The sequence below is a fragment of the Cryptococcus neoformans genome, chromosome 4, assembly GCF_000149385.1.
Source record: "Cryptococcus neoformans var. neoformans B-3501A chromosome 4, whole genome shotgun sequence".
NCBI lineage: Eukaryota > Fungi > Basidiomycota > Tremellomycetes > Tremellales > Cryptococcaceae > Cryptococcus > Cryptococcus deneoformans.
The window spans coordinates 1,370,128-1,389,257 of NC_009180.1; the positions used below are offsets into that span (position 1 = coordinate 1,370,128).

The 19,130-nt window shown below is 50.8% G+C and overlaps 6 protein-coding genes across 6 annotated transcripts; 4 read left to right on the plus strand and 2 right to left on the minus strand.

Moving 5' to 3' along the window:
* Positions 1–504: 504 nt before the first annotated feature.
* On the plus strand, positions 505–1,728 carry CNBD4820 (hypothetical protein; the record flags this gene model as incomplete). Its single annotated transcript, XM_770660.1, has 2 exons — positions 505–556; positions 611–1,728. The coding sequence occupies 2 exons, from the start codon at positions 505–507 to the stop codon at positions 1,726–1,728; spliced, it is 1,170 nt and encodes a 389-aa protein (XP_775753.1).
* A 333-nt stretch (positions 1,729–2,061) lies between these two features.
* Positions 2,062–2,981, plus strand: CNBD4830 (hypothetical protein; the record flags this gene model as incomplete). Its single annotated transcript, XM_770661.1, has 6 exons — positions 2,062–2,070; positions 2,309–2,401; positions 2,469–2,616; positions 2,671–2,718; positions 2,769–2,913; positions 2,966–2,981. The coding sequence occupies 6 exons, from the start codon at positions 2,062–2,064 to the stop codon at positions 2,979–2,981; spliced, it is 459 nt and encodes a 152-aa protein (XP_775754.1).
* Positions 2,982–3,749: 768 nt separating this feature from the next.
* Positions 3,750–5,613, plus strand: CNBD4840 (hypothetical protein; the record flags this gene model as incomplete). Its single annotated transcript, XM_770662.1, has 5 exons — positions 3,750–3,875; positions 3,989–4,126; positions 4,329–4,450; positions 4,510–4,769; positions 4,838–5,613. 5 exons carry the CDS (start codon positions 3,750–3,752, stop codon positions 5,611–5,613), a joined length of 1,422 nt encoding a protein of 473 aa, XP_775755.1.
* A 164-nt stretch (positions 5,614–5,777) lies between these two features.
* On the minus strand, positions 5,778–12,086 carry CNBD4850 (hypothetical protein; the record flags this gene model as incomplete). The annotated part of the gene is made up of 27 exons (XM_770663.1): positions 5,778–5,970; positions 6,028–6,079; positions 6,131–6,207; positions 6,261–6,396; positions 6,453–6,494; positions 6,549–6,600; positions 6,652–6,914; positions 6,968–7,031; positions 7,081–7,311; positions 7,363–7,463; positions 7,515–7,604; positions 7,639–7,810; positions 7,865–7,923; positions 7,977–8,024; positions 8,077–8,231; positions 8,284–8,506; positions 8,565–8,650; positions 8,691–8,881; positions 8,922–8,999; positions 9,047–9,623; positions 9,680–9,736; positions 9,786–9,891; positions 9,948–9,952; positions 10,008–10,375; positions 10,434–10,720; positions 10,771–11,898; positions 11,957–12,086. The coding sequence occupies 27 exons, from the start codon at positions 12,084–12,086 to the stop codon at positions 5,778–5,780; spliced, it is 4,971 nt and encodes a 1,656-aa protein (XP_775756.1).
* A 404-nt stretch (positions 12,087–12,490) lies between these two features.
* Positions 12,491–17,050, minus strand: CNBD4860 (hypothetical protein; the record flags this gene model as incomplete). The annotated part of the gene is made up of 8 exons (XM_770664.1): positions 12,491–13,050; positions 13,112–13,210; positions 13,271–13,512; positions 13,592–14,338; positions 14,394–15,286; positions 15,334–16,284; positions 16,335–16,677; positions 16,725–17,050. The coding sequence occupies 8 exons, from the start codon at positions 17,048–17,050 to the stop codon at positions 12,491–12,493; spliced, it is 4,161 nt and encodes a 1,386-aa protein (XP_775757.1).
* A 71-nt stretch (positions 17,051–17,121) lies between these two features.
* Positions 17,122–18,424, plus strand: CNBD4870 (hypothetical protein; the record flags this gene model as incomplete). Its single annotated transcript, XM_770665.1, has 3 exons — positions 17,122–17,663; positions 17,727–17,993; positions 18,046–18,424. The coding sequence occupies 3 exons, from the start codon at positions 17,122–17,124 to the stop codon at positions 18,422–18,424; spliced, it is 1,188 nt and encodes a 395-aa protein (XP_775758.1).
* Positions 18,425–19,130: the final 706 nt, after the last annotated feature.

The window sequence follows — 19,130 nt, forward strand, 5'->3', positions numbered from 1 at the left end:
TAAGACGTAACCTTGCCGCTTTTGAACAAGTGCCGGCAGCAGTTGGCAAGATGTCGATCCAAGACTTCTTTTTGTAAACAGCGAAAATAGCCAAAGGGACAAATAAATATCGATTCGAACACATTTTGCGCATCGTCCTCGATGCGTGACTAACAGGAATTTGTTCAATAGGCACGGCGCCGCTTATTTACCCCGGAGGAGGACTAGGCGCGCGGCGCCCGGGGATGTTTCAGTTGTTGTTCTTTTGAGTTTCGTCGCCCGTTGGGGCCTGCAACTACGTGGGAACACCAGCACGCCATACAGAACCCACAGCCCATAGTGCTCACAGCCCGGCCACATCCACTTGCGCCTCCCTGCTATCCTCCGCCTGTTATCCACTCCTCTCTCGCCACACTTCTTCTCACCCGTCAGACTCGTGACACATAACGCCCACATCTAAATTGCTTTGTGAGCCTAAATACCTAAAGATCCGGCGTTGCTCGACTAGGAGTTTGCAAATTCAAAATGTCAGATTCTCATACTTTGACCAATGGCGGAGGCATAGGGCTTCGACCTGGTATGTTACGTTTGCATCCTTTGTTTGCAAAAAAAAGCTGATGACACCATACAGCGGTTGAAATACCTTGTTCGTCTGAGGCTGCTGAATCTTCAACTTCACGCTCAGAGGCCAAGTTTGAAACTCCCGGATCGCCTCAAACCGATTCCTACCTTCTTTCCATCCGTGCGGCTCCTGTATCGCCAGCTTCCTCTCGCCCATCGTCGGCTGCTTTTTCGCACTCTCCTTCCACGCCGCCATCACGCACGGCTTCGCCTGCTGCTAGTGGAAGAAGACGCAGCGAGTCAGCTGCTTCAAGCCCTTCGAGAGGCAAGGCTGCTTCAAATGTGAGAAGGAGGAGCTTGCTCGGTACGAACGTTGCATTGCCTGGAGATGATGACGAGGAAGAAGGAAGCAAAGAGGCAGCAGACGCTGGAGAAGGTGTACCGACAATACCCGAACATTCTCAGTTACAGACGGATGATGACGGTGATTCTTTAGGGCTGGAAGGGCTCCCAGATGGAGATGGCCCAAAAAAAGTGGACCAGGCTGATGATGGCAAGCCTGTGCTTTCACCGTATCAAGCTGGGCTGGCCGCCACCGTTCGATCAATTGTCGTGCGCGATTTCGCATACCACAAGACGGACGATCGATACCATGGGCGAAATTACGAGGAGGAGAAATGGGGCAGTCCGAATGACCCGGAAACACGCTGGGGCGAGGAGAAGCCGCTGGAGGAAGAGAAAGACGATAACGCAGGTGGATGGGGAGGGTTTGGCTTCTTCGGATGGAGATCACGATTTGGGAAACAGAACGAGGCAGAAGATGGGGGCGCAGTAAATGATCAAGTGGATGTGGTTGACGGTGATGCCGATGAAGACTACTATTCTTCCCCACAACCATCCGAACCGGATGCCTCTGGCTATGCCTACAAGATACTACCTCCTCTGTCGCCGTCGCTCGAGCCTGCGGGGTTATACCGAGCGGCCTACATGTTCGAGGGGATGGGTGCCAGTGAAATGTCTGTGGATGAAGGGGAGCTGCTGCTGCTCACTGGTCGGGGGAATGGAAACCCGGGATGGGTTATTGCCCGAAGGATGCGGGTTGAGGATGGAAAGGTGCATAGGAGCGAAGCTGTCGGGTTGGTGCCCGAGTCGTACCTCGAACGGGTGGAGGTGCTGGACGCAGAGTGAGATATGGCTATGCTGCATGTATATGGGTTGCCTGCACGGTGGATCGTATGCATAATATGTACAGATCGCGTGCCAGTGACTACCGACCTCCACCGAGCTGCGCGTCGCGTCGACGATCATGCGCGGGGTGGAGGTGCCACACTCGGCTATCCGGCGTTTGCGTATCGGCCGATGGCGGCTAGCGGGTGGCGAGTGGTGTCAGCGGGCGGGAAGGAGCGTAGAAAAGGCCTCATCGTCCCACCAAATACGCCTCAACTCTTCATCCAATACGTCTTAAAGCCTCTCATCCATATCTTCTGCTTCACCAAATTACAGGAACTCTATCTAGTCAAAATGGTCAAGGTACGTGCAGTAGCCCCTTCCCGCTAGGCTGGAATGTCGCTGACCGCAGGTTCCTCCTCCTGTCTCTCCCACCTCTCGGGTCTACGCGCTCTCCCGCCCATCGTTCTCCCCTATCTTATTGCGCAATCACAAACTACACCGCCCTTCTTACTCGGCACAACTCCACCGATCACACATCCACGTGCTCATTTGTCGCACTACAATGTTTCATCCAAACAAATGCGAAATAACCATATAGGCTGTTGCTGTCCTCAAGGGTGACTCCCACGTCTACGGTACTATAACTTTTACCCAGGACTCGGAAGGCGCTCCCGTTTGCGTCTCGGGTGAGGTACGTCATTTGATTCACCGGCGAGTGACATCCAATTGCTGACGTGATAATCACTGATCAGATCAAGAACCTCGACGCTGACGCCAAGCGAGGCTTCCACGTCCACGAGTTTGGAGACAACACCAACGGCTGTACTTCTGCCGGTCCCCATTACAACCCCTTCCACAAGAACCACGGTGGTCCCACTGCCGCCGAGAGGCACGTTGGTGACCTCGGTATGTGCCCGTTGTCATTTCAGTATTGATTGCGTTTGCTGACTGTATACATAGGTAACGTCCAAACGAACGGCTGCGGTGTCGCTATGGTTGACATTTCCGGTAAGTGTCTGCGCCCGTGTTGTACAATGCTAAAAATCAAACGTCTACAGACAAGGTCATCTCCCTCTTCGGCCCTCACTCCATCATTGGTCGAAGTATGGTCGTCCACGCCGGTACTGACGATCTCGGCAAGGGCGGCAACGAGGAGTCCCTGAAGACTGGCAATGCAGGTGCCCGTCTTGCCTGCGGTGTCATGTAAGTCTCGTCACCTATCGATGCTACCATTCAAAGCTAATGGTATTCGCAGCGGTATCGCCGCTTAAGCACACCTTCACATATGTGTGCATACCTTTATATATTTGTGGTTGAACAAATAGAGGGGAAAGTAATGTAATTAATTAGGGGTTTTGAGAAGAGATGAAAGATGCAAGTAATTGAAGCAGACGTTTGGTTCGCGAACGGTATATGTACCGCTGGGTAAACGCAAGCTGGAGGACATTCCAACATTGCATGAGCGCAAAAACATGCTTTCCATCACGCAGCACAAATAATCGAAGCGGAGCATATATAAGCAACAGTCCAAAGACAAAACAACCTTCCAGCATTAAGGTTCAGACCGTAAATACAACCGTCCCTATAATAACAAGGATTGTGGTTGCCGGACGGCAGAAGTCACGATCCATCGCATCAACCCGGGTTCTTGTGAACACGGGGCGCGAGGTTCAGGTCTCTGCAACCGAGGTGTATCATCATTTTTTAATGAATTGGAAGGATGAGGAGAAGAGAAATAGCGGGAAAAGGCGCGGAGAGAGTTTATAGAGGGGAAGAGTGTAATGCCGGATAATGCCGCTGCTGAGGTGAGTGTGGCAGATTGGGAATTGGCGGCGAGTTGATTATTCCCATTGTCTTCCTCGTCCACCAGAGACAAATTCAATCTTCCATCTCTACATCCTAAAAAAACGCCTATAAAGAGCCAAACTCTTTCCCCAAAACTCAGCGATACACTTGCAAGGCCCATAGAAAGCCATAGTCAATTCGAGAAGAAGGAAGAAAAGGCAACTGCAGGAATACAAGGATCGCCCTTCAAAATCATGTCCGCTATCAATGACCCTATTGCGGCAGCATCTTCCGGACCTTCAGAGCCCGTTCAGGAGGTCCAAGTGGATGTCACCAAGCTCACGGCTTTGAGCCCCGAAGTGATCTCCAAGCAGGCTACCGTATGTCGTTTTCCTCATCGTGCCCGTTCGCTGGTGGACAAGTCGGGAAATTTGGAAAAGGATGAGATGGAAGGATTGTGAGCTGATGAGTCATTTGTCCACCCGGTTTATAGATCAACATTGGTACCATTGGTCATGTCGCGCACGGTAAATCTTCGACCGTCCGAGCCATCTCTGGAGTTCAGACTGTTAGATTCAAGAATGAGTTGGAACGAAATATCACTATCAAGCTCGGTTACGCCAATGCCAAGGTATGTCGTTTGGTCTAGTGTTTTGAAGTATTACGCAAGAGTCATGGTAGAAGGAGCCAGACCAGGTGAAAGGATGCGTTAAAAAGTCACAGGCAGAGGACGATGTGCACTAGAGGAGCGTATAGTGGTGGCGAAACGCGGGAGACCTGGATGTTTCTGGTGGCTTTTCTACCCAAGAGTCATGGCTGACAAAAAGGGGCAGATTTATAAATGTCAAAACCCCGATTGCCCCCCACCTTCCTGCTTCAAATCTTACCCTTCCAGCAAAGAGGCTCATCCCAAATGTGAAAGGCCAGGATGTGATGGACGGATGGACTTGCAGAGGTATGTCTTATCGTCGTTTTTCTTTTATCGCCAACGATTCTAACGTTTTTCTTGGTTAGACACGTCTCCTTTGTCGATTGTCCTGGTCACGACATTCTGATGGCTACCATGCTTACTGGTGCCGCCGTCATGAATGGTGCTCTCCTCCTTATCGCCGGTAACGAATCTTGTCCCCAGCCTCAAACAGGTGAACATCTCGCTGCCCTTGAAATCATTGGTGTCGACCCCAAAAACATTGTCATTTTGCAAAACAAGATGGATTTGGTCAGGGAGAGTGAAGCTATGGAGCACTGCGAGAGTATCAAGAAGTTTGTTGAGGGTATGTTTTGCGATTTTTGTTGGAGTCGGCCAAAAATACAATGAATGAGGAGCTAATCATCCACGCAGGTACCACCGCTCGTCTCGCTCCTATCATTCCCGTCTCCGCCCAGCTCAAATTCAACATTGACGCCGTCGTCGCCGCTATCTGCAACATTGCCCCCCCCAACTACGACTTTAGTGCCGACCCCCGTATGGTCGTTATCCGATCGTTTGACGTTAACAAACCTGGTGCCGGTGTCGAGGAGTTGAAGGGTGGTGTCGCTGGTGGAAGTATCTTGCAGGGTGTCTTCAAGATTGGCCAAGAAGTCGAGATCCGACCTGGTCTTATTACCAGGGATGCCAACGGTATCTGCACTTGTCGACCTTTGCGATCTCGAATCGTCTCCCTCCACGCTGAGCAGAACCATCTTCAATTTGCCGTTCCCGGTGGTCTTATCGGTGTCGGTACCCTTGTTGACCCCGCTCTCTGTCGTGCCGACAGATTGCTCGGTATGGTCATGTCTTCGGTTGGCAAGGGCCCTTCCATCTACGTCGAAATCCGAGCAGAAGTATTCTTGCTCCGTCGATTGCTTGGTGTCAAGACAGACGACAGCAAAAAGGCCAAGGTTGGCAAGCTCGTGGTTGGCGAGACATTGTTCGTTAACATTGGAGCGAGTCAAACTGGTGGTAGGATCACAGCGGTGAAGGGTGGTGACGTCTCTATCGCATTGACAACACCGGCGTGCTGTGAAAAGGGCGAGAAGATTGCTTTGAGTAGGCGAATTGACAAGCACTGGAGATTGATCGGTTGGGGTAAGGTTAGGAGCGGAGGTACATTGTGTGAAGTAGTGGATCCTGAGTAGATAAATCTAGAGAATGTAGCAGTGATCGTGAGGGGTTATGCGTAGTTTTTTCTTTCCTTCTCTCAATTCGCATTATGGCATGCAATTCTGTCTAGTTTACATCTAATTCTACACATACAACCTTGACTCTGATTTATTTTGATCTGCTGGTCAAAATCGCAAAACTAAAGAATCAACCCTAATAGGTCTTCTTCGTTACCACCAGCAGCAACATCTCCTCCCTTATGCGCTGCACTTGCGACATTCGGCATCTCAGCCACCACTTGATCCGCAGTGTCGTCGGCAAGGTATATAGACGTTCCATTTCGTACACCTTGAGAAAGAATGCGAGATTCTACAGTGTCCATTGTAGCATAACTGTGAGAGAAATACGGTCAATGATTTTATTCCAGACATCGGCAAAAAATAGCGTACCAGAATACAGAAGTTTCCTTTTCTTGGCCCAGTCGATCAACGCGTCCGATAGCTGCAGGAAACGTTAGTCAGAAGCCGAATCGGTCCAATAATTACGATATACCTTGTAACTCAAAACTGTGTCTTAAGACCGGCTCAAGGAGATGAACAACATGACAGCTTGTCAAAGTCAAGCCAGAGCTACAATATGAAGACAATGTCAGCTTTGCTTGTTCATCGAAAACATCACGTACCTTTCTCGTTCGGCATGAAGCAAAAACACGGATATGCTCTCGTCTCTGAGAAACTGATCGACAACATCCTTTTGCTTTTTGCCCTGGTCAAAAGAAGCAAATGAGATGCCATTGAGTCGAAGAGCCTGCATAACGACTACAGCGGCGGATGATCAGCATGTCTATGCTTCAAAATAATAGTTATAAGCATACTGTTGAGAGAGTCAGACCAGTTAGAGAAGATGACATGTCGCGCTATTCCTAAGTGTCAGCAAAACCTTGTGGAAGGCAGACCGATAGATAACATACTATCAGGTTCCGTGGATTTGTAGTACAAAAGGTGCTTGATTAAGAAGTTAATCTACTGGGCCTTAGTTGCTTTTCTTTCCATGGAAAAGACAGTGGCACCTACCTTGGAACCGTATTCACCCATCATATCCATCATCATGACGGCCCTCCTTCTTTCTACATCCATCATTCGTAGCCTTTCAAGATCTGCAGCCCTTCTCAACTGCTCCTGTTCCTCTGGCGTTGTATCCTCCTCTGCCTCATTCGAGCCAGAGACAGCAGGGGCGAGTGTCTGTACTGAAAACTCCTGATGTTGCTTGCCCATTGGATCCGCCGCTTCCGCTCTTGCAGGGTTGAGTTTGATGCGCTGAATCTCTTTGTCGCTGACTATCGCCCCATAGTTAGATTACAATCTCCTGATTGTTCAGTATGCCACTCACTTTTTATTCGGCATGATGGGCATTTCCTCCCTCCCGGAGTCTTTCGATACTCTCGGTAGCACGACTGACCAAGCATTTAGCGCCACTTCTCGGAATGTGAAAGTATAACGCACCAAGCAGAAGTAATGGCCACATTGGAGCAGAACGGCCTGGTTATCATCGGATGAACCGAAGCAGATGATGCAGTCCTCTCTGATGTCTTCTTCCTCGTGCTGTTTTGTGCCAAGATAATGAAGATATCGACCTTTCACAGCCATTTTGGCCAATTTCACCTCGAGCTCATTTACTTCTTTCGCAGCAGCGTGTATATCCTTGCCTAAGTCTTTGAACTCGGGTGCAGTAACCTATTTGGGCGTAAGAAAACGCGATAAGAAAACATGACGAAAAGAAATCACAGAGTCGGAGATCTCCTGTAGAGAGGCAAAGTAAACAACACGGCGGTTGAAAGTTGCTCGGAACATGTCTAATTCCTTGTTAAGCTTTTCGACGAGCTCAGCTAATACCATAATTAGAGAAAGGTCACACTGAAAAGGCTTATAGGGCGTACTTTGTTCAGCGATATATTTTTTGAGCATAGAAGCCATGCTCTTCGCAATTTCTATCTCTTCATGTCTATGTTGGCCATGTATGATAGCTACTTGGTCAGCGAAAGCAAGATAATATAAACGCACCATTGAGGTCCATCAGCAGACCCTTGAGAGGCCTTTCGCAACCTTCGTTCATGCGAGCATCTCGGAAAACCTGACGTTCTTTGAGAAGAACTGTCGCCTGTTCACCGATATCATCAGGCACATTCGGCATTTCGACATCGGTGAGGGCATTCATGGCAGCTTTAGTGTTTCGCTGCAAAGTACTCAGTTAAAACGGCTACACTTTTTTTGAGGCCTCTGAACTAACCTGCTTTGCGATTCGAGAATCATGAGTAGAGAGTAAACTTCTTGTCTCAGTCATGAATTCTGTTCGCTCAGTCAGCTTATACGAAGTCGAGGCCGATCGGTAGATTGCACACCTCTGCGATCAGCAACAGCTGCGGCGAATGCAATAAGATATGCTTCCACTATTTATCTTCAGCTGACTGAAACCCATCAAGGTTTTCGAACCCGACTTACCTTCTCCCTGAGCTTTCAATGCCTCGGCATAGTATTCGGCTTCAGGATTCTCGACTTCTTGACCTTGACCATCGGGTACATCCGTCGGGTCGACATCAATTGGCGAAGACAAAAGGTCGACGATCTTAGTACGCCAATTGAAAACCAGTAAGGCACTGTCATCCAGGTTTTAGCAACTTGGCTGTCATTCACATATCCAATACTGACTTATCGTTCATAATTCTGAGCAACGCATTGGCTTGCGATATAACATCGTGCGTCAAGATACCACCTTTTCTCTTTAAATCCGTAGTCTGTAGCTCATTCACCTGAACTACTGCCGGGCCACGAGTTAAAGAACCCTTTAAAAGGTCAACCGACATATTGGCAGTCTTTAGCGGTCGAGCAAGGATACTCTTTCTAATGGCATCTGCACGGGCGTATGCGTAAACTACGGTGACCATCAGTATGTTGGTGCGGTCCTAACATGAAACGATTGAGTCCTTTACCTTCTTTTTCCTCGTCCTTCTGTACATGCCGCACATCACCCTCAAAGAACCAACATTGATGGATGATAAGGTCGAGTTCACGGATACTTTCTGATCAGCTAAATATCCATGGAAATGGTGACTCACGTGTGTTTGACTGTTTTGATGGCAAGGGCTCTCGCTTTTTCTTGTTGAGTCTGTTGTTTTTCTGACATCTCATCCTCAAATTCCTCGTCTTCTTCCTCGTCATTTCCATCATTCTCATCCAGTAATGATTTTAGACGCTTCTGAGCAGGTTCCAAGTGGCTTTCTGCAGCAGCTCGAGCTCGTTCATAGAGCTAGGAAAATTAGCTAAAATTCTCACCAGAGATGACTCACTGCTAAGGCTTGAAGATGACGCAAATCGTTCTGGTCATCCATCACTGTAAGTTGAGCTTGACGAATCATCATTCGCATCTGTAATAGCATTAGCTATTCGCGTAGTCCCTTTATTTCATACGCACCTGCTGTCGAGCCTCGGAGGAGGTCTCTTGTAAGTGGTCATCCCGCATTTTCTCCAGGGCCTCCGACATTGTCATCAAAGTCCGTCCCAATCTCAGCCTCTGGTCTCCGCGCCCGGTGCCGGACTGCATCTGCCCCACCTGGATGTGTGTACAGATCTGACGTAGACTCCGAAGAACGGTTTGGAACATACTTCTATCCAAAACCCAGTCGTCTGGGCGAGCTTCTCGGAAATTGGCAGGAAGGTGGAGCCTTTCACGAGCTCTTTCGAGAGTGTCATTGTAATAATGTAATTCAATCTCTGAAAGTTCGATGGGTACAACATATCGGGATTGGTGAGGCAAGTTGAACTCGCCAGATACTTCCTTCTTTGTGGTTCGTACCGCGAGACTGCGGAAAAGACCCTCAAAGGCAGGTCGCATAGAGGGCTGTTGCAGGCGATGCCATAGACGATTATCATTTGGAAGAACAGGCACGCGCAAGAATTTCAGCGAACCCATTAGGTCTTTGATATCCGATCGGGCAGGTGTACCAGAAACTGCTAGAGAGTTTTTCCTCGGGATTAGAGAGACCATATTACTGCCTTCTTCTTCAGCCTACGTGCCAAAAATTGGCCTAATAGACATCGAACTCACGCTGCGTCCGTTTGGTCACCATGTAATTGAACTTCATCCATGATTACTCGCCACCATCTGCGAGCAGTCAGAGATTATGCAATGTCGCCCATTTTAGACCACTTACTCTACCATGACGAGAGGACTTCGGGGACGGTCGTTCAATTGGTAGTTAGCAGTAGACCTACGACTTCTTGCTGGAACTGGTAATGCAAACTTCAGGTCTTGAGAGACTGGTTGTCGTTAGGTATCAAAGAGTTGCAACATCGTCGACATGACACAGACTTACGGTCGCTGGACCAAAAGCATCAGCATAGAAAACTACACCGAGAGCTCCTAGATCACTCACTGGTAGGTAGTAACGACAACGTCATGTGCCCTCACATAGTCTACGAATTGCCTCTGAGTCAGTTGCAATGTTCCCTCCTCCTCATCATCCTGATCATTCTCTTCATCACTCTCCTCTTTGATGGCAAGCCCGTTATTACCCTTGGCATACTTTCTCCTTGTCTGACCTCTGAATGCAGCAGCTTTACGCTTTTTCTCTTCCAGCTCTTTGCGAGCACGCGCCTTGCGACGCGCATCACGTTGTTTCTCTACGCCCTGTTGCAAGGACTTCCAGCCCTCATATACACATACACGGATTGTGGGAGCATGCCGTTGAATTTCTGCGACCCACTGTTTTAGAAGGGAGGGAGGCGTTACGATAAGAGTTGCCTGAGATCAAGGTCAGTTTATAATTCATGGACGGGTAGCACGACACGATGTAACTCACCGCAACTTCGGTAACTTCCAGTTGGGAATGCTCGTCCCACGCCCGGCATCCAGCAAAGGCAATATTCTCCTTCTCAACCCAATCTTTTACTTCCAAATCTTGGAGTCCAGGAATGCCTGCCAACAAATTGATAACAGGCACTGGCTGCTTGGCAATGCGAGCATGTGCGCTAGACTGAGAAGTTCCAGTCGAAACTAAAGGAGCCATCGAAGGTATATTGCGAGGGGTAGAGAGGGGGTGTCTGTGTAAGGAAAGCAATGCAATAGCCTCGACAGTCTTACCAAGACCTGAACTAAAGTAAGCGATGGAGTATGTACCAGTACTGTTTGCAACTTACCCATTTCTTCACAAAGCATTGTACCACGTACACCAGTCAGATCCAGCAAAGTAGGCAATCTTTGTCTTTCCTCCTCAGTTATGCCTGACACATAGTGATAGTCTTCCTCCTCTTCATATGCTTTTTGTTTCCCTTTCCCTTCGATATCGGTATTGACCGATTTTAAAGAATCGATTGGAACCATACTTCCAGTAATTCTTCGATACCCCAATTTACCAAGATTGTTTCCCCAGTCTAACCCTTTCCATAACCCATCCGGATCCATTTTGGTCCTGATCGCCGCCTTACCGACTCCCTGAGCTCCTTCCCGTTCCAAGAGTAATCTCACAGTTCGTACCTGAAAAGGCAAAAGTTTTGAGAGCATCTCTCTTGGTTGTAGCCGGCTGGCAGGAAAGTTGAATGGAAGGTCAGGAGCTGGCTTTAGACATGTGTAGAAGTTGCGAAGACCTGCAGCACGAGCTTCCGACTCGGATGCATACGTAGTAGCAGTAGGTGAAGGAATGATGGAGTGAAGAATGAAACCGAGCATGTCGTTGCCGATTTCAGGAAGAGGGTCGAAGAGGAATGATATGTCCAAATAGATACGAGAAACAACAAGCAGTTTAATCTCTGCCCTGTCCGCTTCACCTCCTTCATCGGGGACCCAACATATGTCAATTGCAGTCTGCATGTGAACACGTTTCTTATCGTCCCGATAGATAGCCTTTCGGGTAGTATTAGCCTCTGGGTCAAGGGCAATAATCGTGTGTATCCAGTGCTGCATATCCCAAGCAGTAGCTGAAGGCATCCATTCCTTTTGCTCAGCAATGGGCGGAAGTTCAAGCCTGGCTAAAGGATAGCGGTCGCCGTGCTTAGGAAGATAGAGGCAGGCTCCAACAGCCGAGCTGGTTGTGTTTCCGGGGTTGGGAGGTTGGCGTATAAGTTTGGCGGTCGAAGGCACAAGCGGCATGCGTTCCATAGATGGAACAACAGACGCAACCTGCTCCCCGATAGTTTGGAAGATTTCCCAAGCAGGGTTCGATTCAGGTTCCCTCCCGTAATACTCGATTTTGGCATCTGGTGGTAGCAGGGTGGCCTCGACGGTGTTTGTATGCACATGAAAACACGTGGGTGTAGGAAGGGCAACGGCTATGACCATGGTGGTGTCAATTGATTAATACTCGAGACATTCAACGTAAGTACTCACCATATTCATCCCCTGATTGATCTCTGTCCTTGGCAGCAATGTCCACTGCCTTAGCTAGCTGGCTCAAGTCATACTTCCGGTGATCGAGCTCTAGCATGTACGAGCTGGTGGCGGGCCAGACATCGGACATGACTGTTGAAGAGCGGTCGGCTAGCTTGGGTAAGGATTTTGGGCCAGCCTCAGCTAGATAGCACGTCGATGTGGCCGGATGATAGAATGCCAGATGGGCAATGAGTGAGCACGGGGGAAAATAGGGAGAAAGAGATGGATGAGCAATGAGGAACGGCTATCGTATCCAGGCATAACGAACAACAACACGCCAAAAGAGAACGAGGCCGTGGTGATTCAACTTTCCCACGCTTGCATTCGGACATCTCCGCGCCAATGAAGAAGAAGAAGAAGATTAGATCGAGAAGATAGAAGAAGAAGGAAGATGCCAACGGATTCAGTTTCTTTCGCACACCAGCCAGTGCTCGCAGATTGATTGATGTGGGTTTTACCATAGGTACGTACATACAACTATAATCCTTACAACTATTGATGGTGTGTCGTGGATCCCCAGTGCAGCAAGCCTTCCCCTCCCCACCTTGCTCGCGCCAGTAAACCATCTCCTCTGTGATCGCCTCGGTGTTCTCTCACTGTTTTATCCCTATCGGTAGATACTTCATCTCCATCACCATCTGCATGAAAGCCCATTGCGCTTGCGGTTCCTGAGCTTCCTCCATCGGCAAATCCTAAACCAAAGTTCTCGCGAATCGCACCCAACTTGACAAGGCTCGCATAGGTCAACCGGCTTTTTCCTTCCTCTGGCGAATTCCGACCACGACGACCTTGGCTTGGAACCGACCTTGATCGTGCAAGGGGAGCATTTTCTGATGGCATCTTCCCGCGATCAAAACCTCCTCTGGTAATGTTTGGACTTTGTTTTGGCAAGGCAGCGACCGTGTATAGCGGGGTAGATATTCCTCTATGCGCAAGGCACGAGCAAGAGCAGGCGGGGCAGGTCATGGGAGTGGTAACAGGAGATAAGAAATAGCGTTGAAAACATTTGGCGTGGAATTTGTGAGCACAGATCGTACAGCCCATAGATATGCCTGGTTTTGTAATCGACATCAGCGTCCATTTGTAATAAATCGTCCAGGATCAATGACTGACCTTTGATGGGAACACGACAGTACGAGCATACAGCCTTTTGCGGTTGTTTATTACAGCTGGGACAGGTACCTGATGGTGTCCCAGAACATGGTACACAGACTAATCGGGAACTGTCAATTTCGAGATCCCATTATGCTCGTTGTATCCCGTTTGACTTACCACGTATTACTGACTGTCCTTCATCCATCTTTTCGGTCTCTCCAACTCCCGCTCTTACTATACCACTACTCTTTCCGCTAGCAGCATCGACGGCTGTCGACGTAGAGCTCGTGATAAACCTGTAGCTCAACAGGGTCATCCTGACACCCAATAGATGATGTCGCAGGAGGAAATCGGCATAAGACAGCTTCCATGCTTCACATAATGGCAACATATCCTGAGGCAACAACGACGGGGTCGAGCTATCAAAAAAAAATAAAAAAAAATAACGTCAGCTGCTGCTGCTGTTTGGATGTCATGCGGGAAAGAGGGTCGATATACCTTTCATCCTTTGGAAAATCCAACTTGACTCCACCGTCTCTCACCGCTGCTTTCCGTTCGCCATCAGGTGTGTTGGGCCCCGTCGTCACCGCACTGCCCAGACCACCAGCGCCTACGTACCCAATCGAAGACTGTGATCTGCCACCTCGGGTGATGGGCGATGCCGAGCCAAAAGACACCTTGTGAGATCGTGGTTCTCCACCGCTATATAATGATTTTTCGGGACCCGAGCTACGAAGTGGAGTAACGATTGGCGGGGGGGACATTGACGATGTTGGGAAGACCTTGCTTTTGTCGCCCTGAATAGGCTTTGGACTATCGGATCGTTTCGATGTGGGAATAGCCACAGCCAACCCATTCGGCGACGACTGTTCTTCATAGCTCGTACTCAAAGCTGTTCTAGAGAAGGGTATGTCACTGAAAGAGGTATGCTCTTTGGGAGTGAGAGCACCGCGCAAAGAGATTCCTGATGGATTGAGAATCTGTGACCACCCCGAAGTTCTGAACGATGACGAGTTGGTCGGGCTTACGGGGATGACCGAGCTTCCCGTGCGACGTCGTACCGGGCTGATGTTAAGGGTCGGGCGAGGGGGAACGAAGCGGAGGTTGAAATAATCTTGCATGGGTGAATGGCTGGTTACCGACTCTGCCACAGGTGGAATATACATAGAGCGAGTATACTCCAAAAGAATGCAGGACAGGAGCGCCAGCATCTGGACATCCCTTTGGGCCATAAGGTTGGTAAATCTAAAAACAATCCGTCAATGCCAAAGTTCAAACAGGGGCGTCTACGGTTACTCACAGCCGATCAACCACCTTCTTCTTCCTCTCCATGCCTTTCTCCCAAATCAGTCTTTCTCTTCGAACCCTGTCCTGTTTCTCATCAAGTTGTGGCAACTGAGTATATGGCGGAGGGGGGTCAGCGAGAATACCCCTCACTGTCGCCCACACATCAGCATGATCCAGTCTCTTCGCCTCCAGTGCATAGCTCATGTTTGCCTCTACCGACATGCCATACATCTTGGCGAGGTGTATATTGGGCTGACCGAGATACGATACGTCATGGATAGTCATCGTGGACCCTGCGGGAGGTGGGAGGGGAGACGAGATGGGATCGAGACGACGAGTGCGGGGCTTGTATCGGAGGACAGCGCGCTGATGCGGGTTTTGCAAGCGAGTCAAAGCAGATATCGCTTTGAGCATGGGCGAAGGATTCTCTCGGGTGACTGAAGGTGACCGTGAAAAGTTGCGGGTTCGGGGAAGTGTGACTTGTTTAGGGAAGAAGCAGACCAGCTGGCCGTTGGGACCAAAGGTGGCGCCACAGGTCTTTCTCAACATCAATTCGGGGACGACGTCCTCCCTCCTCTTTTCTTCCCCTTTGACACTACTCTCCGAATCACTTTCCTCATCCATACCTCTCCGTCTACCTTGTCTCTCATGAAGACCCAAGAGGTAGCCCGTTGTCTCAATCAGACATTGTTTGTTATGAGCTCGCATTTCTTTGATATTCATGACGATCGTCTGGCGTGTGATCGGGGATACAGTCGGGTTACGTTCAAGCTCAAAGGTTGGGATCTCTGGACCGTAAGGATAGTTGGGAGGGAAAGACCAATGTATACGCATGAATGCCTGTCGATCGCCGTTGGCCCATGGTCCTTGCATGGAAATCGTGAGTTTGCGATGGGCAAGATCGATCTGCAACATGATCAGTATCACCTGATAAATGTTTTTACTGTACACACCTTTTCAAAGTTGATTTTCGGCCTGGGGTATATTCTGCTCACTGCAACAACTTCATCTTTCAGATTCTTCCATTCTTGCCTGTCTTCTGCACTTGCCGATCTGCTGTCTAGTCGACTGGCTGCACGACTTGCAGGACGTCTTGTCCGACTGACGCTGGCGATTCTACTAGACATCAGACTGGACTCTGGACTCGGCGCGTTCTTGACGACCTTGGTAAGCCACTCGAGCTGGTCCATGCGCCTGACCTTGTTACCACCGCGTGTCATACCTGGCTGGGCTTCAGGTCTGGCAGACCTTTGACGAGTCAGGTTTGAAGGGTTGGCCGGGTGGTGGTTGACGACGGGCGGTGGTAGACGTGGGGCGTCGATATCTGTGTTAAACGGGTCTTTGGTATATGTGACATCCGGTGCGCCACGTCGAGATACAAGCGCCTTGATGGGCGCTCCATACTGCCATCCAACTCGCTCCTCGAGTTCTCTCGACACGGGCCATATTCTCAACGTCCTGTCCTTGGACCAGGTCACCAACTGGAATTCTCGATCGTCGAAACTGGAATCGTTCCCGCCTCTCATACGCCATACAAAATCCTTGACCACATTTTCGTGGCCTTGAAAACGTTCGACGGGGGCGTCATCGTCCATACCAAACATTTCGAGCGCCTTCTCCCCTCGCTGGGGCAGGGCGAGTACGCCGCGGCCAAAGGGGAGGTTGCGCGCCCGCCAAACGGGGTAGTGAGTGGAAATGGTGTATGACGGAGAGGAGAGAGCGGGAAGAGAAGAGTGATAGACCATTGACGAGTCTGAAGAGCCGCCCAGCTCAGGGACGGTCCAAAACTTGACAGTTTTATCGAGAGAGCATGTCACGAGCTTATGTCGATACTGGCGATCCCAGTCGATACCGTAGATCTTTGCGTCATGCGCGTGGATAGTGGTGACGGGCACGGAGCCCTTCTGCCCGTCCTGTCAGCCAGGTCAATGTCAGTAACCAGGTTCCAACGCACCCTGTCGTCCCAGACGTGCACAATGTTCCCGTGGGCTGTCGCGATGAGATGGTCATGCCGCCTGTTCCATTTCACCTGCGTGCCGGCCGCTCCCCAGTCGCAAAGACGCATGACCGGTCTGTCGAAGCATCGCATATCCCATCCCCGTATGCCGGCGTCCATGGAGACGGTCGCCATCAGGTTCGGATTGAGAGCATGCCAGTTGATGTCTGTGATGGCCCGTGAATGGGCGTCGAACGACGTGAGGAGCGGACGCGGCGCGGCGAGGTCCCACACCAGCAGCTTTTGCGACGAGGTGGAGAGGATCAGGCTGGAGGTGGCGGGGTGGGGCGACCACTGGACACTGCAGCGGATGAGCACCCTTGCGGCCGGACGTGCACCTGTGCTTACTCTGCGATCTGCCATGCGCCGCCCTGGGGCACGAATCTGGGCGCGTTGTTGAGGTTTGCGAGGTCGAGGATGTAGAGGCCCTTCCTGGACGCGAGGCAGACGTCCCTGCTGCTCGGGCTGATGGAGATGGAGCCGACCGGCTGGTTCACGCTGACGGTGGCGCCCTCGCTGAACGGGTCGTCGTCGTCGTGCGGCCTCGGGGCCGGGCTGCGTGGGCGGAGCGCGGTGAGCGGCGACGGCTGGAAGGGCGTGGACGACGACGAGGAGCGCCGGGACGCGGTGGGCGCGGGGGAGCTCGGCAGCGGGACGTTGGCCGGGGACAGCATGGGGAGATGCAGTTGACATCGCGTTCTCCGCGGAACTTTATTTACACATCCATATCCTCTTCCCGGGCACCATGCTCCCACTCCCAAACGCAGGCCGCAAGGGCAGGGCGAGCCCGTACTTCACCGCCGGCCCCGCCCACCACCACCCCTCCGCCTCCCAGCAGCTCCTCGCCGCCCTCAGGGCACGCACCCGGCTCACCAACCTCGCCGCGGCCCTGCTTGTGCTCGCACTCTCGGGCTCGCTCCTGCTCAACCTCAGCTTGGTCTTCGTCCCGGCCCACTCGCCGCGGCGTGCTCTGGCGCGGCCGTACTCGTACGCAGCCGGCTCCGGGTGGGACGACGCTGCGAGTCCAGGGCAGCGCGAGTCTCCGATCCCGCTGAGCATAGAGACCACCCTCGAGCGGGACGCGCGGTACGCAGAGCTCGAGCATCTCATCGTCGTCCCTGGACATGCCATCTGGCTCGGCCACGATGCGGACAGGGTGGACGACGACGCCGACTGGATACTGGAACCCATGCAGAAGGGCGGAAGCGTGAAAACGTATGTAAAGCATATCGAACGGGGCGTGGACGAGCTGAACGCCGATCCGAAATCGCTCCTCGTGTTCTCTGGGTACGTCCTATGACTCGCTGTGGTTCTTAAACAAGGCTAACCGGGTGCCAATGCAACAAAAAGCGGCGCGACCAGACATCCTCCCTCACCGCCCATCCCCGAAGCTCTCTCCTACTATCGTCTCGCCATGGCGCTCTCACTCATCCCCTCGACCTCCATCGCCGACTCTCCCAAGACGGCGCCCCTCCCTCTCAACTTGCGGACAGCTACAGAAGAATATGCTCTCGACAGCTATCAAAACTTGCTGTTCTCTATTGCCCGGTTCAAGGAAGTTACAGGCAACTGGCCACGGAAGATCACCGTCGTGGGCTACGGGATGAAGCGTCTGCGGTAAGTTGGCTGTAAAACCATACTATCCCCGCCTCTCACACTCGTTTCCCAGCTTTGAAAACCTCCACAGAGCAGCTCTTCGCTTCCCGTCATCCGCGTTCCACTATATCGGGATAGACGACGCCGGCGATACGTCCGCCCACTATGCCGGTGAACTCAAGTACGGATACCTTCCCTTCCTCTCCTCCCCGTCAGGCTGCCATCCGCCTCTTTCGATCAAACGCCTCCTCAGGAACCCGTACGCGAGATATCATCCATACTTTACAAGCTGTCCCGAACTCGCAGACTTGTTCGAATGGTGCCCCGCTATCCAGAGTATCAAGGGTGAAGAAACGTGGGAGGCAAGGAATTCAGACGTTGGTATGGGCTATCCTGGGAGGGTGCCCTGGGACGATAAGGAACAAGTCACTTGGGATAGAGAAAGGGATTGAAAAACAAAGGTTGTAAAAACACCTTTTGTAGCTAGCCACATCTAGTACTACCATAGACCATAGCATTACCTCATGTCATTATTTTTAATGGCTACGCGCACAAAAGACGTGGTTGTCGTCGCAGAATCTGTCTCGCCGATAGTGTATACATCACCAGCGCAGGCTTTTTACTTGTTTTTTTGGGGGGCTAATCTATTACGCAAATATAAATACAGACAGAAATCGGAATAATAAAGGCACATAACACGTCGACGGTCCAAGATCCTATCACTAGGCTCACCCTAGCCTCTCTCCGACAGCTTCCGAGCAAATAAAAAAGCACCGCTATGAAACAATATTAAAAAATAGATCAAAAAAAGAAAAATTGTGTTAAAACAAAAGCGGTGTTGCCGGAAAGCTATAATGTCGAGGGAAAGGGGGGGTCGCGGGATGGATGAGGCGGTCAATTGTCGTGTGGTGCAAAAGAAATGTGAATAGATAGAGCGATGGACGATAGATATGGAAGTGGAGGGTGGATTGATGAAATGAGAAATAAAAAAAAGACACAGTTGTCGAATGCTGAATGGCAGCAAAAGAGAATTGGGTGCCGACTATCAAAGCCGCATATACCCCACGTCTGTACTCACTCGAAGAGCGAGCTCCTCGACGCTTTCTCCATACTCTTCACTTACGCCATCTTCTTCTCGACCAGGACACATAATGTTGC